Consider the following 21,410-nt stretch of genomic DNA (forward strand, 5'->3'; position numbering starts at 1 on the left):
TTCAATCTTCACTCTGTTTCTATCGTCCTTGTCCCCCCTTTAGTGTATTGCCGTATATAGTCAAAAGACAAATAGCACGAGACTCGAGGGTATTGATGTACTGATCATAATCCTTTTCCAATAAGTATGATTTCGATGTTGTTGAATATCGCATGTCGAGATGCAAACGAGCCAAACACCGAGTCGCCACCTGATTTTCAAGGCGATAACTGGAGAACAACCTAGACAGCTCTGCAACCTTCAACAACTAAGCCTTCTTCCTCAAATTCTCCTTCTCCATGCCTATTTGAGCGAGATACCCCGAGGATCTGTGATTTATACTCTCCCTCCGAACGTTCAATTTCATCTACACGGGTGGGCATAGTCAATCGAATACACGCACCTGACTCGCGAGTCGCGACTACCACTGATCATCTCTTCAATCTCAACACTTCCCTCGATCTTCATCGAGCCATGGCTGCCGAAACTGAAAGTGCAGCTGCGCAAATCCTATCCGCCGAGCCGACGCGCGATCCCAGCTACAATGACTTTTCTTTCACACCCTTTCTGCGCAAGAGCTTCGGCTTCGGACTCGCCAGCGATGTACCTGTTTGCAAAGCCTATAGTGAAGGACACTGTCCATTAGGGCCTGCCTGTCCAGATCGGCATCCCACTCCGTCCCGTGTGACAACCTCGACTACCACAGCCTCCGGAATGGCGCCATCTACAACACACGGATCGCTGGTTTGCAAACATTTCCTCAAGGGACTCTGTAAGAAAGGACTGAAATGCGAATACCTCCACGAATATAACCTCCGACGAATGCCAGAATGCCAGTCATTTTCTCGATCTGGATACTGTACCAATGGTGACGATTGCCTTTATCAGCATGTTCGAGAGGAGGCACGACTGCCGCCTTGCGAACACTACGACCGTGGATATTGCGAATTGGGACCATTATGTGCAAAGCGACACGTCCGCCGACGTCTATGTACATTCTATCTGGCCGGGTTCTGCCCTGATGGGAAAGCGTGTGCCGATGCCCACCCTCGCTGGCCGGAAAATCTACCACGGCCTACAATGCGTACTGAAAAGACAGAGGAAGAACTTGAGCATGAACGAGTTCTCATCCGTGAAGAACAAGAACGCGAAAAAGAACGGGAACGAGAATGGCGAAATGAACGTGGTCGGGGCGGTGGATTTGGGCGTGGCCGCTTCCGCGGGCGTGGAAGAGGTTAGATGGATTTTTATCGCAAGGGGGGTTTTTTGGTGACATTGCATGGCATGGAGTGAGGTGTGGCTTCGGCAAGGGGTCTACGGACTGCTTGGGTTTATTTTCATTTATGAGTTCTTGCGCCAGTCCCGCGATACCCTATTGAATAATCTGACGCAAAAATATCCGCGAGAAATTCATTCTTTTCACTTGAGCTCAATGGCATAATTGGTGTGAACATTCCACACTGGTTTCGCAGCAATGATAGACCCGTAGTGTCGTGAACCCAAATTCCTTGTGGTGGTAATATTTAGCCATCGGACCCAAGTACGTCTCAGTACGCCAAAATATAGAGTTAAACACAGAAGCGATTAGTTACATGACATCATGATAGGCACTGTCTAGACAGACCGAACTATTAGTTAGTGTTAATAATTCCGTTGACTAAAACAACCCCCCTCTGCGGTAGAAGCTGCACACTTGCGGAGTATCATTTTTACTAATAGATTCGTAACTCTACTACGCATAGTTATACACCCTCGGCACGTAAATCTTCATTTGTCAGTTCTCAGTAAGAATCACTAAGGCCAGAGCTATATCCGAGTGGAACCTGATCAGCCAATCATGTTCCATTTTGCTCTGTCATCGATGACTGATAACTTGTTGCAAAGCTTCGTTGCGCTCGCTAATCATAGAGGTACATAAACTGCCTATTAATTAATATGGTGGATGATGTACCTAGGATATTCCCCTCGACAGGGTGTTAACCTTTATAATTACCTCCCCTCCCCGCTCTTCCTTTCTCAACTTTCCCTCTACAACGTTCATTCTACAATCCTCAAACCGTCATAATGGCTCCCAAGGTTGCAATCGTCTATGTATGTCTTCCAATGGCAATGCATTCCTCTCCCATCTCACTAATTTTCCGATCAGTACTCCATGTACGGCCACATCCAGGCCCTGGCCGAGGCTGAGAAGAAGGGCATCGAGTCCGCTGGTGGTCAAGCCGAGATCTTCCAGTCAGTCATGCTATCATTGTTGCCCCTCGAGTCAGTTAATTAACAATTGAATCTCTAGGATCGCTGAGACCCTCAACGAGGAAGTTTTGGCCAAGATGCATGCTCCTACCAAGGCTAGCTATCCCATTGTTGAGCCCTCTGACCTCCTCGCCTTCGACGCTGTTCTGTTCGGTATCCCTACCCGTTACGGTAACTTCCCGGCTCAGTGGAAGACCTTCTGGGACAAGACCGGTGGCATTTGGGCCACTGGTGGCTTCTGGGGCAAGTACGCCGGTCTCTTCGTGTCGACCGGTACTCAGGGTGGTGGTCAAGAGTCGACTGCCCTTGCCTCGATGAGCACTCTCGCTCACCACGGCTTCATCTACGTTCCTCTGGGCTACAAGACCGTATTCGCCCAGCTCAGCAACTTGGACGAGGTTCACGGCGGTAGCGCCTGGGGTGCTGGTACCTTCGCTGTAAGTTATAACGACACTCCCCGATGCATTTCTCTCACTGACCATCCCGTCTACAGGCTGCCGACGGTTCCCGTAAGCCCTCCGCGCTTGAGCTCGAGATTGCCACCGCCCAGGGCAAGGCCTTCTACGAGACTGTTTCTAAGGTCCAGTGAATGCATGGCAGTACCGAGTCAAAGCCGGAGAGCTCGACTCCTGTTGCTGGGGAGGCCGCTCCAAAGACCGAGCAGCCTTTCAAGGATACTCAGGAGCTAGTCAAGAAGAAGAAGAGCAATGAGGGGCCATGCGGTTTGCCTAAGAACTGTACAATTTTGTGATTGGGCCCATGTCTCTTCTTGCGTTCTCTAATTCTAGACTGTTCTCACTGGGGCGTTCCTTACGCCTTTTTTATATCTTATGATGATACGGACATACCATTCTCATTTTCAACAGCCAATTATTTCTAGCCAATGGAAGAAATATATGGAAGAAGATTACTCAATTGCTTTTGCAAGAGCCTATTGTAACGTAGATGCTCAACTTGATATATCCACGTATAGTTACATTCCACGATTAGTACCCTCAGGGCACATTTCTGCCTCCTACAGTCATTTGCTCACATTTTCCAAATTTGCCTCTGGTACCGATGCTACAAGAGGCAGTTCTGTGTTATCACTTCCATTTGAAAGTATTTATAAGTACTGTCCAGGTTCTGGCTCTCTATTTCAAGGCTCTGTATCCGTGGTAACGAATTTACCGACGCCTCCCCCAAAACTCCAAAGCCGACCGCGGGGTGTTCTGTCAGCCAGGTACCATACCGCCCGCCAGTTGTGACGTGACCAAGGAAGCTTTAAGTCGAGCTTCTCTTCTCACTTGCATGTGCCTTCTTTGTCTTCGAATATTTCTTCCACTTGTGTTCCTTGGAAGGTGACGCCACTACCTCTCAATCCTCATCCTCAACCGTGCTATAGTTTTGCTTAGGATGGCCTCCATTCTTCTCCGATTTGAGAGTCGAAACGGACAATTTCGACTCACGGTCAGCCCGCAGGAACTCTTCCCGTCACTTCAGAAAAAGGTATTTATCGGCTCTTAGTTGGAAGGGAACGATAGCAGGATGAGAGCCAAAATCTAATCTGGCAATCGGCATTAGATTCTAGAACACCTCCCGGACAACGTCGAAGCTTCGTCCATTGCCCTCTCGAATAAACCGATCGGCACAGGTGGTGAGGAAAGACTACTGGAAGACCTACGAGGGGTTTCGCTTCAGCAGGTTGGCCTCAAGTAAGTGTTGAGTTTCATATTTACATCTACATGTTGAATTACTCACGCGCCGCTGGATTGAAGGCATGGCGATAAGCTCTTTATTGGGTACCAGGAACAGGCACAGCAGGATAGAGCCTCGAACGGCAACACATCTACCACCACAGAACACCGACTCAATGGAGCTCCGATCCCCAAGCAACAGACGGTCCCGATCCGTCAACAACCAAGTTCTTCCGCTCCAGTCAAGAACCCGTGGGAGCTAGTGCAGCAGTCACCGCTGGACGATCTGCTAGACAAAAAAGATGGAAAGATCAAGCGTGGAATGGACTACAAGATGTGCAGACACGGTCCCCGAGGCATGTGTGATTACTGCATGCCACTCGAGCCTTACGATGCGAACAACATGAAAGAGAAGAAAATCAAGCATCTCTCTTTCCACTCATACCTGCGGAAAATCAATGCCGCGACTAACAAGCCCGAAATGGGAACCTCGTTCATGCCTCCACTCAACGAACCATATTACCGAGTGCGAAGCGACTGCCCATCGGGGCATCCGCCTTGGCCGGAGGGAATTTGCACCAAATGTCAACCAAGCGCAATCAGTCTGCAACCCCAGGAATTCCGTATGGTAGACCATGTGGAGTTCTCATCCCCTGATTTAATCAATTCCCTCCTTGATTTCTGGCGAAAGTCAGGCGCTCAACGATTAGGTTTCTTGTACGGTACATACGAGGAATACACCGAAGTACCACTAGGTGTCAAGGCTGTCGTGGAAGCGATCTACGAGCCCCCGCAAACGGGCGAAATCGATGGCGTAACACTCCATGACTGGCACAACGAAAATGAAGTGGACGAGGTAGCTCGTCTCTGCGGATTGCAGAAGGTTGGTGTCATCTTTACTGACTTGATTGATGGCGGGCTTGGGGATGGTTCAGTGGTTTGTAAGCGGCACATTGATTCATACTTCTTGTCTTCACTCGAAATTGCCTTCGCGGCACGACTCCAGGCACAAAATCCTAAGTCAACGAGATGGAGCCGGACAGGACAGTTCGGCTCGGATATTGTAACGTGTGTGCTCAGTGGAGATGAGACAGGTGCGATTGCTATCAGCTCGTACCAAGCATCCGTGTCTGCAGTTGAGATGGTTCGAGGAGATATCGTCGAACCCTCAGCAGACCCGACCGTAATGCTGGTGCAATCAGAGCATGACGAAGATCTCGGAAGCAGGACACGATACATCCCCGAAGTTTTCTACCGACGAATTAATGAGTACGGTGCAAGCGTACAGGAGAGCGCTGAGCCGAGTTTCCCAGTCGATTTCCTACTAGTCACCCTCACCCACGGATTCCCAACAGAGCCATCCCCATTATTCACCAACAGTCGCTTCCCTATCGAGAATCGGGAAGTCATCGGCGAGAGCCAAGATCTTCGACACGTTGCCCAGCAACTCATGTCCCATGGTGATCCAGATAAAGCTATTCAAGGCGTTTCCGACTTCCACCTCCTGTGCTTCTTGCATGGAGTAGGCACATTTAGCAAGGTCGGTATTCTATTGTGTATAATTCAATCTAGTGTACGTGACGCTAACTCGCATTTTCGAACAGGATGAGGAATCACTCCTCTGCCGTGTCGCTAGAACGAAGTCCCCCGCCGAGGGCATGCAACTTGTGAATACCCCAGGATGGGCCACATTGATGACAATTCTTCAAGAGAGTGGTGAGCGGCCCCCCAAGCGCCCCTGGCCCACACCGGCCGAGCCTTCTCGTCCGGATTCCCAAACCCGGAAACGTCGCAACCCCCCACCCTCCACCTTACCCCGGTCCATATCTCCCAGCCCCGAGAGTGACCAGCTTGCTAAGAGGTTTAAGGGAGCTAGTTTAGAGTGATCGGTTTCGTCTTCCCGCCGTTCGGTTTTCATCGCACTCCCCCTAGACCCTTCGGCTCGGTTTTTCCCACCGCGTTGCCTTAAAAGTTACGAGGAGGCCATTCATCGCCTTTTCCCCGAGATATCTTCGATTCCTGGACCCGAAATGGAGATTCGATGCGAGAATGGAAGTTTTGGATCCGTCGGCTAGTTATAGCAGGCTAAAGCTCTGCCCGAATTTACTGCATTTATTACGAATATACCTCAAATCCAGTTGGCATCCTACAGCCCTCCAAGAAGTGTCCTGAGATTAGATGATTCACTGATGCTCTCGCTTCAGGGGCTTTTCTAATTTCTTCTAGATATGGGGTAGAAGTTCTCGATTGGATTAATGTGTTCGTCGAAATAGATGCTACTAAGTAAGAAACCGACATACAAGTGATGTTCATTCATATGTAGCGACGTCGCGTCAGGCGAGGGAGGTACTACTAGGCCATAGCATCATATCCCCCATCATCAGCTTCGCAGAGATAATATTTTATAAGACACAATTGTGGCAATTTTCTGTACGGTATTTGAATCCCAATGAACGCCCGAATAAAGATGTCAAACTAGTGATCACTTGCTCATGGGTCTTTGTACCTGACTTTCTTGGACAAGCTCCTTCAAACGTCTTTCCAATATCGCCCGTCCTTGTCCAGTATGCCATACTTCATGGGGTGCATCGTCAGCAATATCCCAAGACAAAAGATTATCTGTAAGATGAGACAGATCCTCCTGTCGCTCTGCCCACTGCGAATTCTTTCGGACTTCTTGACCAGAGCTCACAACGACTACAGGAGCATGGCCCATCTGGATATGGCGAGAAGACTGTATCTCGGAGGCAGTCATGGTGACAGCCACGAGGCTTTCCTGTAGCTTTGCTTTGATGTATTTTCCAGACTGGTAAGCCGAACGTCCGATAACGCGGTCCTGGCGAGAACGGCCGCGTAAAATAGCGCCCGCAAGCCGATCGAATCCCAGCGGAGAAACGATACCACGAAGCCAGAGCAAAAACCCACGACCGGGTCGCCCAATGTCTCCCAAGTATGCCTCGTGGAGGGGATCGATCATGAAAATGCCCCGAACTTCGAGAAGGTTGCGACTGGCAAAAAGCCTCGAATAAAGACTGCCAACTCCAGCGGAAACAACTATCCATGGACCTGTCTCACCTGCAAGAGCCAAGGCTTCGGCTAGCACGTCCGCTGACATGCCGGCGGAATGGGGCGAGGGTGCGTTGTCGGACCATCCGAATCCTGGTCGGTCCCAGTAACAATATCTGCCGATACCGCCACGGCCGTATACATCGTCGATGAACGGTTGTAATGTATGTTCGACTGGTCCATTGCCACCTTCTAGAAGAATCGTCGGTGCATTGTCGTCTGCAGTCTTGTTCCCGACACAAGCGAGATGAACTTGATAGCTATCCGCATGCACCAAGTATCGCTCGCCTGGAGCCTCGAGCCCAGAGTCGAAAGCACGCAAGATCAGAGTGGCTGTTAACATGACGGCAGCGCTCGCCATGGCAGCCATTAGAATCGTCTCAGCGAAAACAGCAATCCACTCCAGTAGGGAGCGCCGAGTCTCTTCTCGACCAGTAAGACGCTCTTCCTCCTCGCGCTTACCCCAAGCAACTGCTCGATTCTGGATGGCCTGGTATATAGATATCAAAGCTACCCAGACGACAGAAGCAATCCCTACCCAGCCTTCTTCAAGACGGATCCGCGGCGCAGCCAGGATAATAAACATATCAACCAAAAGTAGAACGGCAAGTATAATGGCCCATATTGTCATGGACTTGGATGGCACTGCGAAAAATAAGAGTCCAAGGACGAGGTATCCTGTCGCCAAGGTGGTATATGAGAAGGCAAAGAAGCCCGACCCTCGCGGGTGGATCATCGGTGGACTGACAAATATGGAGACAAGCAGGAATGTCCACCATATGAAGCTCATTGCCAATGCGATAACTGACGCACCGTGCACCGCGCGCACGCTCCATAGATTGTAGGGCGATACCTGGTTCTCGTGTTAGCTATGATTTTTGCCTCCAGCGTGTTATTTGGTGTAGCTTTGTTTGTTGGACTCACGGCGGGATCATCTGGGCTTAGAAACCCCTCATGACTATCTGCAGGAAGTAATCTTGAGCGCTCAGTAGGTTCTTCGAATGTTTCCTCTGGCGCATGCCGATGTTCATCCCCATTTTGTGTGCCAGATGGCTCCGTGGGCTTATGGTCTTGTCTGCGACCCCAGATTGACATAGTGAAGATTAGTACCGGTCCTTGATTTAACAGGTTTCATAAATATTAATTTATTTGAGGGGATGCATGCTTGAAGAAATGAACCAAAGCCCAACCTGCTAGTATCTGGGCTGATGGGTATGACATCATGCATTTCCCTTACCGGTTAGATCTATATCTTGGCTATTCGAGTATGTACTAGCAGTCATTTACTACCTACTAATTTTTCTGGGTTCTAGCTTTATGTATGTATGCATTTATTTGCCAGAAGATACGAATTTGTAGAAAACAGACCGAAGTGAAATGCACTTGAGAGGTGGATTGGTCTGGACATAATCTCTTTTAACTGATATATGATTGATTGCCTTGAAGTATTCTGCTAATAATGTCTGTTACCTAGTCTACATATGTACACTCACTAATATCCATGCTGATCCCTTCGAGGATTTGTGCAACAGAGTCCGGAGAAACCAGCAACATGATTCCATTCAACCATATCTAACATTGCCGGAGCCATCTCCGAACCAGTCATCCGCAGCCAAGGACTCATCGGGAGACGCATAATTTATGATTGTGCTTTTCGATGTTGTGTAGGCATTGTAAGCCTCGATTCCATTTTCGCTTCCGACTCCACTCGCAGACTTTGCGCCTCCCCATGGACTGCTAGGGTCATTCCGATGATGGGTATTCACCCAAGTAATTCCTGCGTCAATCTGCTCCGAAACTCGGAAAGCCTGGGGAAGGTCGAGTGTCCATACACCGGCTCCCAATCCAAACTCGCTGTCATTTGCCAATGCTATTGCTTCTTCCTCGGTATCGAAACCAGCAACGACAATAACAGGGCCGAACGCCTCCTCGCGCCAGACATCTGTCTTTACAATACTGTTATTCCCGTTGTTGGATGCAAGTAGCGTTGGTTCGTAGAAGTATCCCCTCTCGAAGTTAAATCCGTCAAGCGGGCTTTGAGAAACCATCCGCTTTGCACCGATGAGAGCGACCGCATTCCCTCCATCTAGAGCGCTGTTGACAAGGCGCTCCACATTTTGTAGCTGCTTCTCGGAGATGAGTGGCCCCATGGTAGATTCCGGGTTACTTGGAGCACCAATTCGGCGTGTAATGCTCTCAATCTTGGCCTTGAGCTTGTGTAGTAGCTCATCCATAATCGAGTTTTGCACTATAATCCGAGTGCTGGCCACACATGTCTGACCACTTGCGATGAAGCTTCCAAAGACGATCCCGTTAATCGCCGTATCGATGTTGGCCTTTTCAAACACGACCAAGGGCGCCTTTCCACCCAACTCCGCAGTGTATTTTGCCAGATTCCCACCGACAATCCTACCAATTGCCCTTCCGGCCATGGTGCCACCAGTCACGTCCACCTTTTTCACCAATGGATGCTCAACCAGTGCTTTGCCGGTGATAGCTCCATAACCAGGTAAGACGCTCAACACGCCATCTGGAATTCCCGCCTCGCGAAGGATCTTGCCCAGCAAGAGAGTTGTCAATGGAGTCAGCTCGCTAGGTTTGATTATGACACTGTTTCCAGCAGCAAGCGCTGGAGCAAGCTTCTTCACGGCAATCAACAACGGGTGATTAAACGGGGTAATCTGAACCACCACTCCGAGAGGGACTCGGTCGACAAAGTTATGCAGTTTCCCCATCGTCGGTAGAACGGATCGCTCCTCGACTCTTAGCAGGGAGGCATAGTATTTGAACCACCTTGTCAAAGATGGGACCTGGGCCTTCATTTCCCGAATCACCCGACCCGTCTGTTTTGATTCTGTTGAGATGAGCTGCGGGAGGGAATCGGAGAGAAGCGTTGCGCATTTCTCTAGCACATCGGCACGATGGTGACGACTCGCACGCGACCATACGCCGGACTTATATGCTGCCTGGGCGGCGGAGATGGCGGTCTCGACATCTTCTGGCGAGGCTGCGTGGCATCTGGCAATGGTTAGACGGGATCGAACGCTACTCCGAGTTAGCTTACTGCGCGAAGATCTCTCCAGTTGCCGGATCTTCAATGGGAATGCTGTAGACTTGTCAGTGCTGGTTCAAGTGTCAAGATAGCCGTCACACACAGATCTGCATTCCCATCTTGCTCTTTGCCGGCCAACCACAAACGATATTTCATGATAGAAAATATTTCAAGTAAAAAATAAAAAATAAAAAATCATCTGGACAGGGGGAAAGCTTTATAAATTGCGCTTATCTGGCTTATCTCTGGTAATGCCCAGGTGAGGGGTCAAGCTTGGAGTTCCATTCGGCCCTTTCCGACTTTCCATTTCTTATGTTCTGTCCTGTTCAGAAATGAATTGCATTCATCAAGATGGCAAGACCGATGTACTCGGGAATGAGCCGTATCGAACCCTCCTCAAATTGAAATGTCGCAACCTGCACTGTTTTCATCTTCAAACCCTCCACCATGTGGACTGACATTAATCCGGCAACCAAGGCTGTCAAGACACTCTGCCAGCTTGTCAGAATCAGTCAGACTCGATAAGTGAGAGCGATAGAATGGCAACAGTCGAAGTCCGAGAGACGGACCCTTATGCGTGGCAAGGGTTCTCACCTAGTGTTGGGGAGAAAGTGGTCGATGTTCGCGAGAGCATGACGATGAACAAGACACGGTATGGTATGGCTAATGACTTATGTTCCAAATTCACTCATCTCGCTATCTATAAAGAGAAAAGACTATTCCGATTTGAACTTATATTATGCCTGTCTATGGATCTATATAGACGAGTGAGTTTATCTGAAAGGACTGGCTATGAGCAAAAGTTTGCAACCTTCGAAGTATATCCCAAGCCCGCCTTCTTTTACGGCTGCGGTGTCTGTTCATGGTTGCGATGTCTGCCTGGTGCATTCGACTCCTATATTTCGCTTTTGTTTCTATTTGTCTACTCCAATCCCTAATAGATTTCTTCCCTTCCAAACTTATCTATCTCATTGAAACTCAACATCAACCATATACTACTTTCACCATTTGAGCGACAACTTGAGCTTCTATAACTAATACAACTACTCCAAACTACGCTTAAAATGACAGTCAACACCAAACCCATTCTCACCCTTGAGGATCACGAAAATCCCATCATCACGCCTGATGACCACACCAATCCCATTCTCAACCCCGAAGAGCAGCAGTGGCTTTTGATCCACCTGCAAGATTGTGTTCACCTAGATAGCCAGCTGAAGAAACAGCACTTCACAACCGTGGCCAGTTATCCTCTTGCTCCTTCTCGTCGCCCCGCCGGGGGCGTGATCAGATACAATGAATTTATGACGACTCCCCCATCAAACCCAAGCCAAACCAGTCGAAAGGCCATTGCCATTGACTGTGAGATGGTCGGTGTTATGGGCAATCGCCGTGAGCTTGCCTTTCTGGTAGTGGTGGATCTCCTCACAGGAGAGGTTCTCGTCAACCATTTCGTCCACCCCACCAACACTGTTCGAAACTGGCATACCAGATGGAGTGGTGTAACATGTGCTGACATGAAGGCTGCGGTCAGGAAGGGGGTTGCAATTAAAGGTTGGAAGGCAGCTCGGGCCATGCTTTTTGAGCATATGGATAGCAGGACTATTCTCGTTGGTCACGCCCTCCATGATGACCTGAACGTCCTGGGCATTATACACTCCACAGTCATCGACACTGCGATTCTCACTGCCGATGCGGTGTATAAACCGCTTGCAAAACCTTTCCGCCGGACTTGGAGCCTCAAAACCTTGGCCAATGAGTTGATTGGTTACAAGATCCAGAGAGGCAAAAATGGACACAGTGCGCTGGAAGACACGATGGCCACCAGGAGTGTGCTGATTTATTGCACCAGAAGCCCTCTGAAGCTCGAGGCTTGGGCCGATAAGGCCCGAGGAGAGGAACCGGTCCAGCACGAAGAACCGATCCAGAGCGATGATTCGGAGTGGTAGTTTCAGTAACAAAGCTCTCGACAGACATTTCTATAGTTGAACTTACTTTTTTCTTTTGGCTTTTCGACTAAATTGATCAATAATAAGCTAAGTTGATATCAAAAACGTAGGTGATTCAGGAATTTGGCGTGATATTTCGCCAATAATAGTAAAGTGTTCTACGAAAAATATATACCCAATAAACATCCTTACAGTAAAGGTGGAAGATCTTTTAGAAAGGCGTAGAGCTAGTTTAGTTCGATATGGGTAGGGCAATCTCTCGTATTGGAATCTAGGGGTTCTATTACCGCGCTGAAAATCAAGACAGGAAGGGGAGAAAAACTAGGGCAGAGATGACCTCTCAAGGAACACACCGTGAAGTATTGAAATTTGCCTTGTGAAGATTGGAACCTTCCAGCCCTAGAAAGTCACTACACCGCAGTTTATCTTGGGGTTTCTCTAAACATAATCTCTACAGAAACCCTGGCTTCATACTATAGCCATATGATCTTCTCGCTAGCATTGTTCGATAAACTCATCTTTAGCATCAGAACTCAACCTACCAGACCTTGGTCCTAGCCCTACCCTCTTGCCAGGCCCTTGTCCAGTTCTTTGATACGATTGTTAACCCTTCTTTCATTACACATTATCATAGGCGACTGGTTTCCTTTCAGACTCGAACCATTTTTGACATAGTTTTTGGGTTCCTAATGGGGGATCGAAGCTATGCGGGGGTGCATGCGTTTTAGCAAAATCCGGCAATTCCTGCAAGGTGGAATATTGATGCGCTCGGGCAGTTTGATTTACGACACGATATAGAAAACCGAATTAGTGACCTATTCTGTGGGAAAATGCCGAGAAGCTAATTTGGAATTTCTTGTTTAAAGGCTCTCTATTACATATTGAGAAATAGGCCTTTCGTGGATTACTCTTCCACGACCCTGAGCCATCGCAATGAAACTTGATCGTAGACCCCCACTAGGCTGACTCGTTTTGGTCTAGTGAAAAGATCTACAATGAAAATGATATGAAGGGTGACACGGATTCGGACGAATCTTGGTTTGAACCTCGGGAAACCGGCTCACGAAGAGGTACGGGTGTTGGCAGACCGGGAAACTGATCTGGAGTAGCTGCGATTTCTCCGGCTAGGAGGGCTTTGGCCTCGGCGCGGCGGTGTGACAGACCGAGTAACCGAGCGACGAGATCGATAGGGACTGCGACTTGGGCTTCGCGAGTAGGAGCGGGAGCGTGCTCGACTACGCTTAGCCGCTGTACGGGAAATGGATCGGGATCGGGATCGTCCTGCGGGGGCCCGGGACCGACTGTCTGATGCGTCACGACGGCGGTGACGGACAGGGGACCGACTGTCTGATGCGTCACGACGGCGATGTACTGGGGACCGAGAGCGTGAAGGTGTGTAGCTGTGACCCCGGGAAGAGGGAGTGAGGGAACGAGAATAGGAACGGCCGCGGTCCCTAGAAGGAGAGCGGGAGTACGAAGGTGACCTGGAACGGCGGGAGTGAGGAGATCCAGTGCACGTTGAGCACATCGAACGAGACGAACGAGATGAACGAGATCGATCAGATGGGGTGTGCGAGGGGCTTCGAGAGGCGGCTCGCGTAGGCAAAGCGGGCACGGTAGGACGGGGAATGGTTTTCAGGTTCTCACGCATGTCCTCTGTCAATACACCCATACCGATACTAGTGAAGTAGTTGACAGAGAACCTAGTGTGACGTGGGTTGTCCGTCGGGAAGAGACCCTCAAAGCTCGGCCGCAAAATATCATCCCTAAAGCGGGCCTGAAGTCCAGGCAGACCAAGGTTCTCGGCGAGGTTTTGGAATAGGATTTTGATAAAGATACGGCTGCTGGATGTGGTCTCCTCTTCGTTAAGATGAACCACAGATAAGACATGCCAGCCAATCGCATCGTTGCTGATGAGGTGGCCGAAGAACTGGGCAATGTTGCGTAGTTTGTTTGTTTCATAACGATGGATGGTATCGTAGTACTTGGCAAAGGCCGCCTCAAACAGATCTGACCAAAGTCGGTTGATCTTGGCGAATCGTTCTCCGATCAGGCCATAGAACTTGGAGTATGTCCGTTCCTGAGAACAACATTCAATGATCATGGATGGAAGTTCATGCTCCAACCCGGCCGGCAGGTTGATCTTCATCAGCTTGTGGCAACATTCTTCGAAATCAATGCTGGACATGATTGTGAGGTAGATTGTTCGTCGAAGGTTGACTAGATCAGTATTACTCTGATCCTTAATATCCATCTGTACTTCTTCCGTATCGGATTCTTCTTCTTCGCTCTCATCTGACCTGTCCTCATTTTCCTCGTCACTATCCTCGCCCAGAATCTCGGCCTTCAATTTCTTATAGGCCTCCTCGTGTTCCTCCCACTCCGTATCGTACTTGAAGATGTTGAGAGTGTCTTGTGTTTCCAGCTCGTCATCCAAGCCGGCACGGTGTGTGATCTGATCTTCCTCTTCCACTAGGTCCAACTCCTCCTTGATTGCTGGGTTGTCCTTGTACCGATCCTTGCGCACCTGAAAGAGCACTTCGATCATATATTGCACACGCTTATCAATATCGGCCTCGTGTAAAATGTTTCGGAATTGGTCGAATACGGCAAGTGCGATAGGAGCGTTCATTTCCTCCAGATGCTGACCGACTTCACGAGTGAGACCCACAGCAATCTCCACGCTGTCGTCCGTTGGCTTATGCAAAAGAAGCAACAGGATCTGAGCTGCTAACATCTCGTGGGCAACTTGTTGATTGCAGAGGTGCGCGATGAAAGTCGTAGAGGAAATGCAGACTGCTTTGTCATTTCGCTTGAAGGCCTTGCGGAATTGAACAATCAATCGGGCAAGCAACAAATCGCCAACCTGCGGAAGCTTGGTGTTGACGATAGATGCCATCGCTGCGTAAATTGGAGTGAAGGGCAAACTGGCCGCCTGCGCCTTCATGATCGACCGACAGAATAATCCTCGGCCTCTTACAAGATTTTCCGCAAATAGCTCTGGAACAATGAACTTGATGTTGGAAACGTTAATTTTGTTGATAAGACCATTGATCGACTTCTTCAAGGCTTCCCATGCCATGCGCTGATATTCCTTGCTCGTTTTATCCGTAATTTGCGCCTGTAACGCACGGAGCCGGGCCGGAGGGATGTAAGTGCCACCAGATCGCATGGTGAGCAGCTTTTCGTACTCTGCCTTTGCTGAAGCCTGCTTTTGTTCCTCGGTCATCGGCTTGCGCGCTGCTTCGCGCTTCTCATGTTCGCGAACACGTTCAGTGAGTTGCCGTTCTCTGTCGTCGGCATATTCTGCATCGGCTTTAAGAACGTCGGAACCATCTTGAAGGGAATCACCGGGAGGGGATCGGCGACGATTTGGAGGAGGGGAACGAGATGGAGGTGAGCGTTTTCGAGAGGCTGCGGCTGGCGAGTACGACGCGCCAGGTGGAGGCGTGGGCACGCGCACAGCAGACTGGAGAACATCCAAATCGGACATCTTCAACGAGGAGAGAGGCCTCCGGGGTAGCTAGAAAGTTTGATGTACACCGGAGGAACAGTGGTTGTGAATCTCAGCCGGACTGAGGTTACAAGATGATTCAAGGACGCAGCAGGAGAAAGCTCTAGCGCGGTGCACGTGACCAGAGGCCAACTTCGAATAACGGGAGCTCCTGAGATTCCTGGTAGTTCTGTCCAGCCCAGGATTCATCCACGTTCCTTCATATTTCTTTTCTTTTAACAGCGCCGCTCTTTATCAGAATGGTAAATTATCTAGTCTTATCCAATGGAAATACCCCACTGACTGTGCTTTAGCTGGGCCAACTCGTGGGATCCGTCATGCTTCTGGTCGCGACTGCGATCTTTCTCTACTACACCGCGTGGACCCTGTTGATGGTATGCTAATTTATGATAATATTTGCTTTTCTATACTCATTTTTGTTCCACAGCCCTTCGTCGACCCCGGCCACCCGCTCCACGACATCTTCCCGCCTCGTGTTTGGGCCATCCGCATCCCCGTCATCCTAACACTCTTGGCTTCTGCTGTGGTAGGCACCTTTATCGGAATTGTCATGATCAATAGCAACAAGAAGAAGGCAGCCAAGGCTAAGGCCGCGGCCAATAAGAAGAAGACCTAAGCGACCCTGGATATCATATCAGGAGAGAGGGCAACCCTCTGTGATAACATTCTGTACCATCAACTATTTCAAAGCTCAGTGGCTATCAAAACACGTCTCGAGTTAATTAATTTTATTACATTAACCGTTTTACAAACACTTTCAGTCTGGATATACTTAACATGGCCCGCAAGAATAGTGGAGGATAAAGCGGCCATATATATGTAAATATATATGTACCGAATTACCACGTAGCCCTAACGAAAGAGCTCAAATTTCCTAGCTCAAACGGCATTTGCTGTCAAAGCCCAGGCAAGTCGTCATCTTTGGCCATGCCGCAAATGCCCTGTGACCTCTGGCTGGAGCCAACGATGACACCAGCCACTCCTTCAACAGGCGAACTTTATTGAATAAACAAACAAGGAATTGTCAAGAATGACCAGCAAGGACACGGATGGACTCGGCTGTTGACTTCAACCATGCAGTACCATGTCAAAGCAAGGGGACGTTTGCAGCAAGCAATCCATGACGCAAGAGATGACTAAGAGCCTTATCGGTGTTTGCATAGTTTGACAAGTTTCCCCTCATATGCGTCTTGTTCGTGTAGGCCACAAGGTGCATTGTATAGTCAGTCATAGTCAAGATTGGTGATAGAAACAAAGACAGACAAAGGAGAGTAAAGACCGAGAATCCGATCATACTTTCATTAGGAATGACACTGTCAGAGGGTTATTTCGTGCTCTGACTCAGGCCCCCCTATTACACCCTAATAGCCCCGTACCTGACTGGTGACCTGGGGTCAGCTCCCCCCCTCTTCTTCTTATCGCGAACCATAACATCATCCTTCTTCCTTGACTCAACTTCGGACTTCGACCTTGGAACTTGTGTATGCAAGTCATTTTGGATTACATTTTTCTGCACCAGCTTGAACTATCTCAAGCTGTTGCTGTGTTATACTTATTTAGCAAAGCTTCCCCGCGTGTCTAGGGTGATCTCCGCTCTAGATACGCTGTTAGTGGTGTCTACGTTCACCACAACTCCCTTATTTTTAAGGATACTGTCAAAACAGGTACGCGTCCCCAGTCTCTTTAGGCCGTTGTGATGTTTGATCACTTGATTGATTCTATGAAAGTTATCCTCCTCTTTAGTCATACCTCCCAAGCTCCCGGTTCCCAGTTAGGATCTTGAACAGAAGGATCCTGCATATCCGTTCTCAGACCACAAATAAGGTACTGAGAGCGGCTTCGTTCTGTTGCTTCTTTATCGCCTCTCACTGAGGCATCATCTATTTGAATGCTCCCGGCGGCACCTGACGATATCATCCGCCAGCACAGCCGTTTGCCCGAAGACGATAGCCCATTCGCCCCGGACCAGCATCGGACTATATCAGAGCATGAACCAAGTGCGAAAGGCAAAAAGAAGAAGGGCAAGAAGAACAAGGTGGCCAGGGCTGCAACTGAAACCCCACCGGATGATATGTATGTGTCCACCGGTGATTGCCTGTTTTTCTGATGAATGAGTGCCATTAACACCAGATTTCACGGATAGCATCCAACCATATGACCCACTACCAGAGGAGCCTCTCTCCTGCCCAGACCCTGAACCCTTTATTGAACGTCATGTAAACCCATCTATCACGTCGCCTGTTCTGGATGTCCTCGGTTCCCTCGATGAGCCAGCAGGTGACGATCTCACTAGCCGCACCGATACGTGGGCGCAATCGGTACCTTATGGAAAGAGCCCCCCCACCGATCTTATGGATGGGGATATACCAAGTGCATCACTACCTAGTACATCACCCTTGAACTTTCCAACAATTCAAGAAAGGAGTGGCTTCAGCCATCCTTCCTCGGCATCTCCTCAGACTCGAACTTTACCATCTAGCTATGGTAATGCCTATCGAAGTGGTCTACACTCGAGGCAACAGTCTATAGACAGGAGAAAGAGTCACTCTTACGGGAGCCCAATGAGCAATCACGCGCCTCCCCCACATCTTCCTCAGGCACATTTCTTCGGAGCACCGGACATTGAGATTATTCCAACTCAGAATCGGTCCCCCGCCGAGGGAAACTATTCATTCTGTGGCTTTGATACACTGCCTAGCTTGTCATCTAAAGGCTCGCGGACAGGAATGAACGTCTTACTGGTTGGGATCGATGGTGCCGTGGAGATCCTCGCCATCGAAGATCGCCAGACTAGGCTCGTGGGGCAGATCACTGGATTAAATGGCCGTGTAATTGAGGCCAAACTCTTGCCTGGCTACCCGTCTAGTGATCCCTTTGCATCCTCTCGGCCGCATGTGGCTGTCATTGTTCATGGGCCGTTGCCGCCGCATGATGAGGAAGGTCGAGTCTCGTCTGCAACATCGGACGCAAATGAAATTCCCCCTTCGACTATTCGCGGTCACTCTTACGACAAGTGCGCGCGAGACGACATCCAGTTCTACCAAACCCGAGTTGAGATTTACTCTTTCCGGACTAGCGAACATGTCTGCACCCTGTTTGCAAGTAAGCCTGTGCCATGCCTAGAAAATCTTCCCGGCCTCCCATCCTTTGCACCCTCGCCTGTGGGAAAATTAAAGATCTTCACAACTGGTGCTTACATTATCTTGGCATCCGGCGTCAGCGGGGAAGTTTATGTTTATAGACATATCCTATCCCCGGAAACAACTGCATACCAGTGCCTGGGTAAGACATGGACTGGAGTTCAATCCAAAGAAACCCGTCGTTACTCAACCTCTTCAAGTTCTACAACTGATCCAGAGGGGACTCGCACCGACTCTCCCCATGGTTTCTCTACCCTGGAAAGGCCCATCTTAGCTGTACAAGGAAGGTGGCTTGCATTCGCTCCCCCACCCTCGGCCTACAGAGGATCGATCCAGGGCACTGTACCTTCGAGTTTAATCATCGGCAAGGTTCCGGGCATTGAAACTCGCAGTCCTCCTGCTGTCCCTTCGGTGTCGTGTGCGACAGATGTAGGAGAAGGGGAAAGTTTCTTCGACAAAATGGCCAGAGGCGTTGCCCAAGAACTCGTCAGAGGTGCCCGCTGGATGGGTGATCAGGGAATGCAGGCCTGGAACAATTATTGGAACACCCAGCAACCATCCGGCAGCTCTCCACGTCGGCCACCTCAGGGATTGGACCTCCAGACACAGGGGTATGGATTATTCCCTCCAACCCATGCTCAGGATACACAAACATCAGCAACAGAGCCTGACACCGTATCCATAATCGACCTAAGACGATTCGAAGACGGCACAGATATCCGAAATGCATTTATCCACCCAGTGTCGACATTTCAGGTTCCTAATGGTTGCAGCTTCTTGTCTCTTTCTCCGAACGGCTTGATGTTGTTCACAGCGAGTAAGAAAGGCGATGTGCAATACGTGTGGGATCTCATGCAACTCAAGCACTGCCGGTCCATGGCTTTTATGGCTGATGACCAGACGGGACAGAATCCCAATGTGCGCCAGATTGCTAGATACGCACGGTTGACTACATCGAGTATCGTTGATGTGATTTGGACGGCACCGGTGGGTGATAGATTGGCCGTAATTACACGTAAAGGCACCGTCCACGTTTTCGATCTACCCCGAAGCGCATTTCAGTGGCCCCCATTCCGCCGTGCAAAGTCTACTGCAAATAAGCCACCGGCTACCGATCCCATGGCAGATGAGATGACCAGTCAAGCTTCCGGTAGTAACCCATTGTCAGCGGCCATGAAGTTAGTTGGCGGTAAAACGCAGCCATTCTTCTCCGCTGTCCGTGGTCGTGTCCCGTCCACGGGCGCTGCATTTCCCAATATGAGTGGATTTGCATTACCTTCTGCTGCCAGTGTGAAGAGCGGGAAGGTTGTCGCCGCAGGCCTAAGCAAGTCAATGGGCGCCGCAACGGGTACTGTCAATACTCTGCGCCATGCCGGAGAGAATCGTCTCCACTTGCCGGGGCTAGCTCGAGATCCTGCACCTTCTCGGGTGACGTGGATTTGCAACAAGGGCCTTATATTCTTGGGTGTTCTGGATGCCGGGTACTTCAAGATGTATCGCCTCAAGCGTGCTACTGTACCCGGCCACAAGAGCAGGCAGCCTCACTCTATTGTTGGCGGTAAGGAGTCCCAGGTCAAACTGCCTGATAATCTTCAGGGTCCTTGTGGACCGGCTCCTTTGTCTACCTTTGATCCAGAAGTAGTAGTTCATGCCTCTATTGTTCTACCTTCGGTCAGCTATCAACCATCTAGTGCTGCGAGATCGTTTTGCCAGCCTCTCTCGCAGGCTGAGATCGAGACAAACACCCCATACCAGCCGTTCCACACGGACCAGCGTGTCAGTTTGAGTGTCTTCTCCTCAGGCAGCGATGCAAGTGAGCCGAGTGGACAATGGGTCTTTGGCAATGATATACCGCTGATCAAAGTGCACTTGAGGTCATTCAACAGCTCCAGCGATGACCACGGCGATGACGAAGATGAAAACGCTGTCATCCATGGACACTCGCTTGGGGCTGGCGGAGATATAGAAAACCTCATCACACTTGGAAACAGCACCGGCAACGTGGAGGAAGTTGTCATCACCACCCGCCGCAAGAAGAGACACTCCGCTCCGCTGAAAGCCGACGACGGTTTCTTTGAGGATGATTGCGAGGTCCTTGACTTTGCTCGTGACCGCGTCTAATTGACTCTTTTTTGTCTGGTTTTCCTTTGCTCTCCACTCTTTACATTGATTTAGAAGTTGTGCTCGCGCCTCGTCGCTGATCGCAACTGGAGTCTGGTGCTTCTTCTTTCGTCCTTTCTCCTTTTTCGGTTTTCGTTCGCGTTGGCTTTCAACATACTAAACACTTGCATAAACCCATATTATCTATCTTTCTCTCGAGGTGGGTTGTTTTCGGCTTTCTGATTTCTTTGCTCTCGGATTGACACTACACGTTTGATATCATTCACAAACACACAAATACCCAATGACCCAGACCCCAACCCCGAATGTTCTTATGTTCTGATAGACGGGAGACTCGGTGATGATTTACAGCCAGGTTGGTCTTTTTTTTTTTTTTTTTTTTGAAGGCAGCGGGAGTGGTATGCACTCTTTCAACAAGCCCTAAGCTAGAATGGAATACAATCACCAAGAAACAGATAGCTGCGAAGCCCCAAAAAAATACAATCTATTCCAAGTTACCATCCTTTTCGTTCCTTTTTCTGTGACGAACAAAATGAAGACGATAAAGTTCAGTATTGTACGTACCCATGTAGGTCTAGTTATGGGAATGCAACTGTATCCAATATCATTCCTACGTTCGAATGAGGCAAGGATCTTTCTATATCCAGATAACATCAACGCGTG

General features: G+C 49.5%; 9 protein-coding genes across 9 annotated transcripts; 6 read left to right on the top strand and 3 right to left on the bottom strand.

Moving 5' to 3' along the window:
- Positions 1 to 453: 453 nt before the first annotated feature.
- yth1 (cleavage polyadenylation factor RNA-binding subunit YTH1) lies at positions 454 to 1,218 on the top strand (the record flags this gene model as incomplete). Its single annotated transcript, XM_039077019.1, has 1 exon — positions 454 to 1,218. One exon carries the CDS (start codon positions 454 to 456, stop codon positions 1,216 to 1,218), a length of 765 nt encoding a protein of 254 aa, XP_038925228.1.
- Positions 1,219 to 2,043: 825 nt separating this feature from the next.
- Positions 2,044 to 2,818, top strand: pst2 (putative NADH-quinone oxidoreductase Pst2; the record flags this gene model as incomplete). Its single annotated transcript, XM_039077020.1, has 4 exons — positions 2,044 to 2,070; positions 2,126 to 2,211; positions 2,270 to 2,666; positions 2,723 to 2,818. 4 exons carry the CDS (start codon positions 2,044 to 2,046, stop codon positions 2,816 to 2,818), a joined length of 606 nt encoding a protein of 201 aa, XP_038925229.1.
- An 806-nt stretch (positions 2,819 to 3,624) lies between these two features.
- Positions 3,625 to 5,786, top strand: npl4 (nuclear protein localization protein 4; the record flags this gene model as incomplete). The annotated part of the gene is made up of 5 exons (XM_039077021.1): positions 3,625 to 3,717; positions 3,793 to 3,923; positions 3,987 to 5,445; positions 5,510 to 5,621; positions 5,782 to 5,786. The coding sequence occupies 5 exons, from the start codon at positions 3,625 to 3,627 to the stop codon at positions 5,784 to 5,786; spliced, it is 1,800 nt and encodes a 599-aa protein (XP_038925230.1).
- A 601-nt stretch (positions 5,787 to 6,387) lies between these two features.
- On the bottom strand, positions 6,388 to 8,066 carry LCP9604111_8835 (DUF2417 domain-containing alpha/beta hydrolase; the record flags this gene model as incomplete). Its single annotated transcript, XM_039077022.1, has 2 exons — positions 6,388 to 7,824; positions 7,896 to 8,066. The coding sequence occupies 2 exons, from the start codon at positions 8,064 to 8,066 to the stop codon at positions 6,388 to 6,390; spliced, it is 1,608 nt and encodes a 535-aa protein (XP_038925231.1).
- A 467-nt stretch (positions 8,067 to 8,533) lies between these two features.
- On the bottom strand, positions 8,534 to 10,179 carry LCP9604111_8836 (uncharacterized protein; the record flags this gene model as incomplete). The annotated part of the gene is made up of 3 exons (XM_039077023.1): positions 8,534 to 9,989; positions 10,036 to 10,077; positions 10,127 to 10,179. 3 exons carry the CDS (start codon positions 10,177 to 10,179, stop codon positions 8,534 to 8,536), a joined length of 1,551 nt encoding a protein of 516 aa, XP_038925232.1.
- Positions 10,180 to 11,087: 908 nt separating this feature from the next.
- LCP9604111_8837 (3'-5' exonuclease) lies at positions 11,088 to 11,972 on the top strand (the record flags this gene model as incomplete). The annotated part of the gene is made up of 1 exon (XM_039077024.1): positions 11,088 to 11,972. The coding sequence occupies one exon, from the start codon at positions 11,088 to 11,090 to the stop codon at positions 11,970 to 11,972; it is 885 nt and encodes a 294-aa protein (XP_038925233.1).
- Positions 11,973 to 12,962: 990 nt separating this feature from the next.
- On the bottom strand, positions 12,963 to 15,465 carry LCP9604111_8838 (pre-mRNA-splicing factor CWC22; the record flags this gene model as incomplete). The annotated part of the gene is made up of 2 exons (XM_039077025.1): positions 12,963 to 13,456; positions 13,515 to 15,465. The coding sequence occupies 2 exons, from the start codon at positions 15,463 to 15,465 to the stop codon at positions 12,963 to 12,965; spliced, it is 2,445 nt and encodes an 814-aa protein (XP_038925234.1).
- A 260-nt stretch (positions 15,466 to 15,725) lies between these two features.
- Positions 15,726 to 17,269, top strand: LCP9604111_8839 (dolichol phosphate-mannose biosynthesis regulatory protein; the record flags this gene model as incomplete). The annotated part of the gene is made up of 5 exons (XM_039077026.1): positions 15,726 to 15,728; positions 15,780 to 15,860; positions 15,914 to 16,012; positions 17,069 to 17,150; positions 17,214 to 17,269. 5 exons carry the CDS (start codon positions 15,726 to 15,728, stop codon positions 17,267 to 17,269), a joined length of 321 nt encoding a protein of 106 aa, XP_038925235.1.
- A 105-nt stretch (positions 17,270 to 17,374) lies between these two features.
- Positions 17,375 to 20,747, top strand: LCP9604111_8840 (uncharacterized protein; the record flags this gene model as incomplete). Its single annotated transcript, XM_039077028.1, has 2 exons — positions 17,375 to 17,559; positions 17,630 to 20,747. 2 exons carry the CDS (start codon positions 17,375 to 17,377, stop codon positions 20,745 to 20,747), a joined length of 3,303 nt encoding a protein of 1,100 aa, XP_038925236.1.
- Between the last annotated feature and the right edge of the window lie 663 nt (positions 20,748 to 21,410).

This window comes from Penicillium roqueforti, assembly GCF_015533775.1.
Source record: "Penicillium roqueforti strain LCP96 04111 chromosome Unknown scaffold_37, whole genome shotgun sequence".
Classification (NCBI taxonomy): Eukaryota; Fungi; Ascomycota; class Eurotiomycetes; order Eurotiales; family Aspergillaceae; genus Penicillium; species Penicillium roqueforti.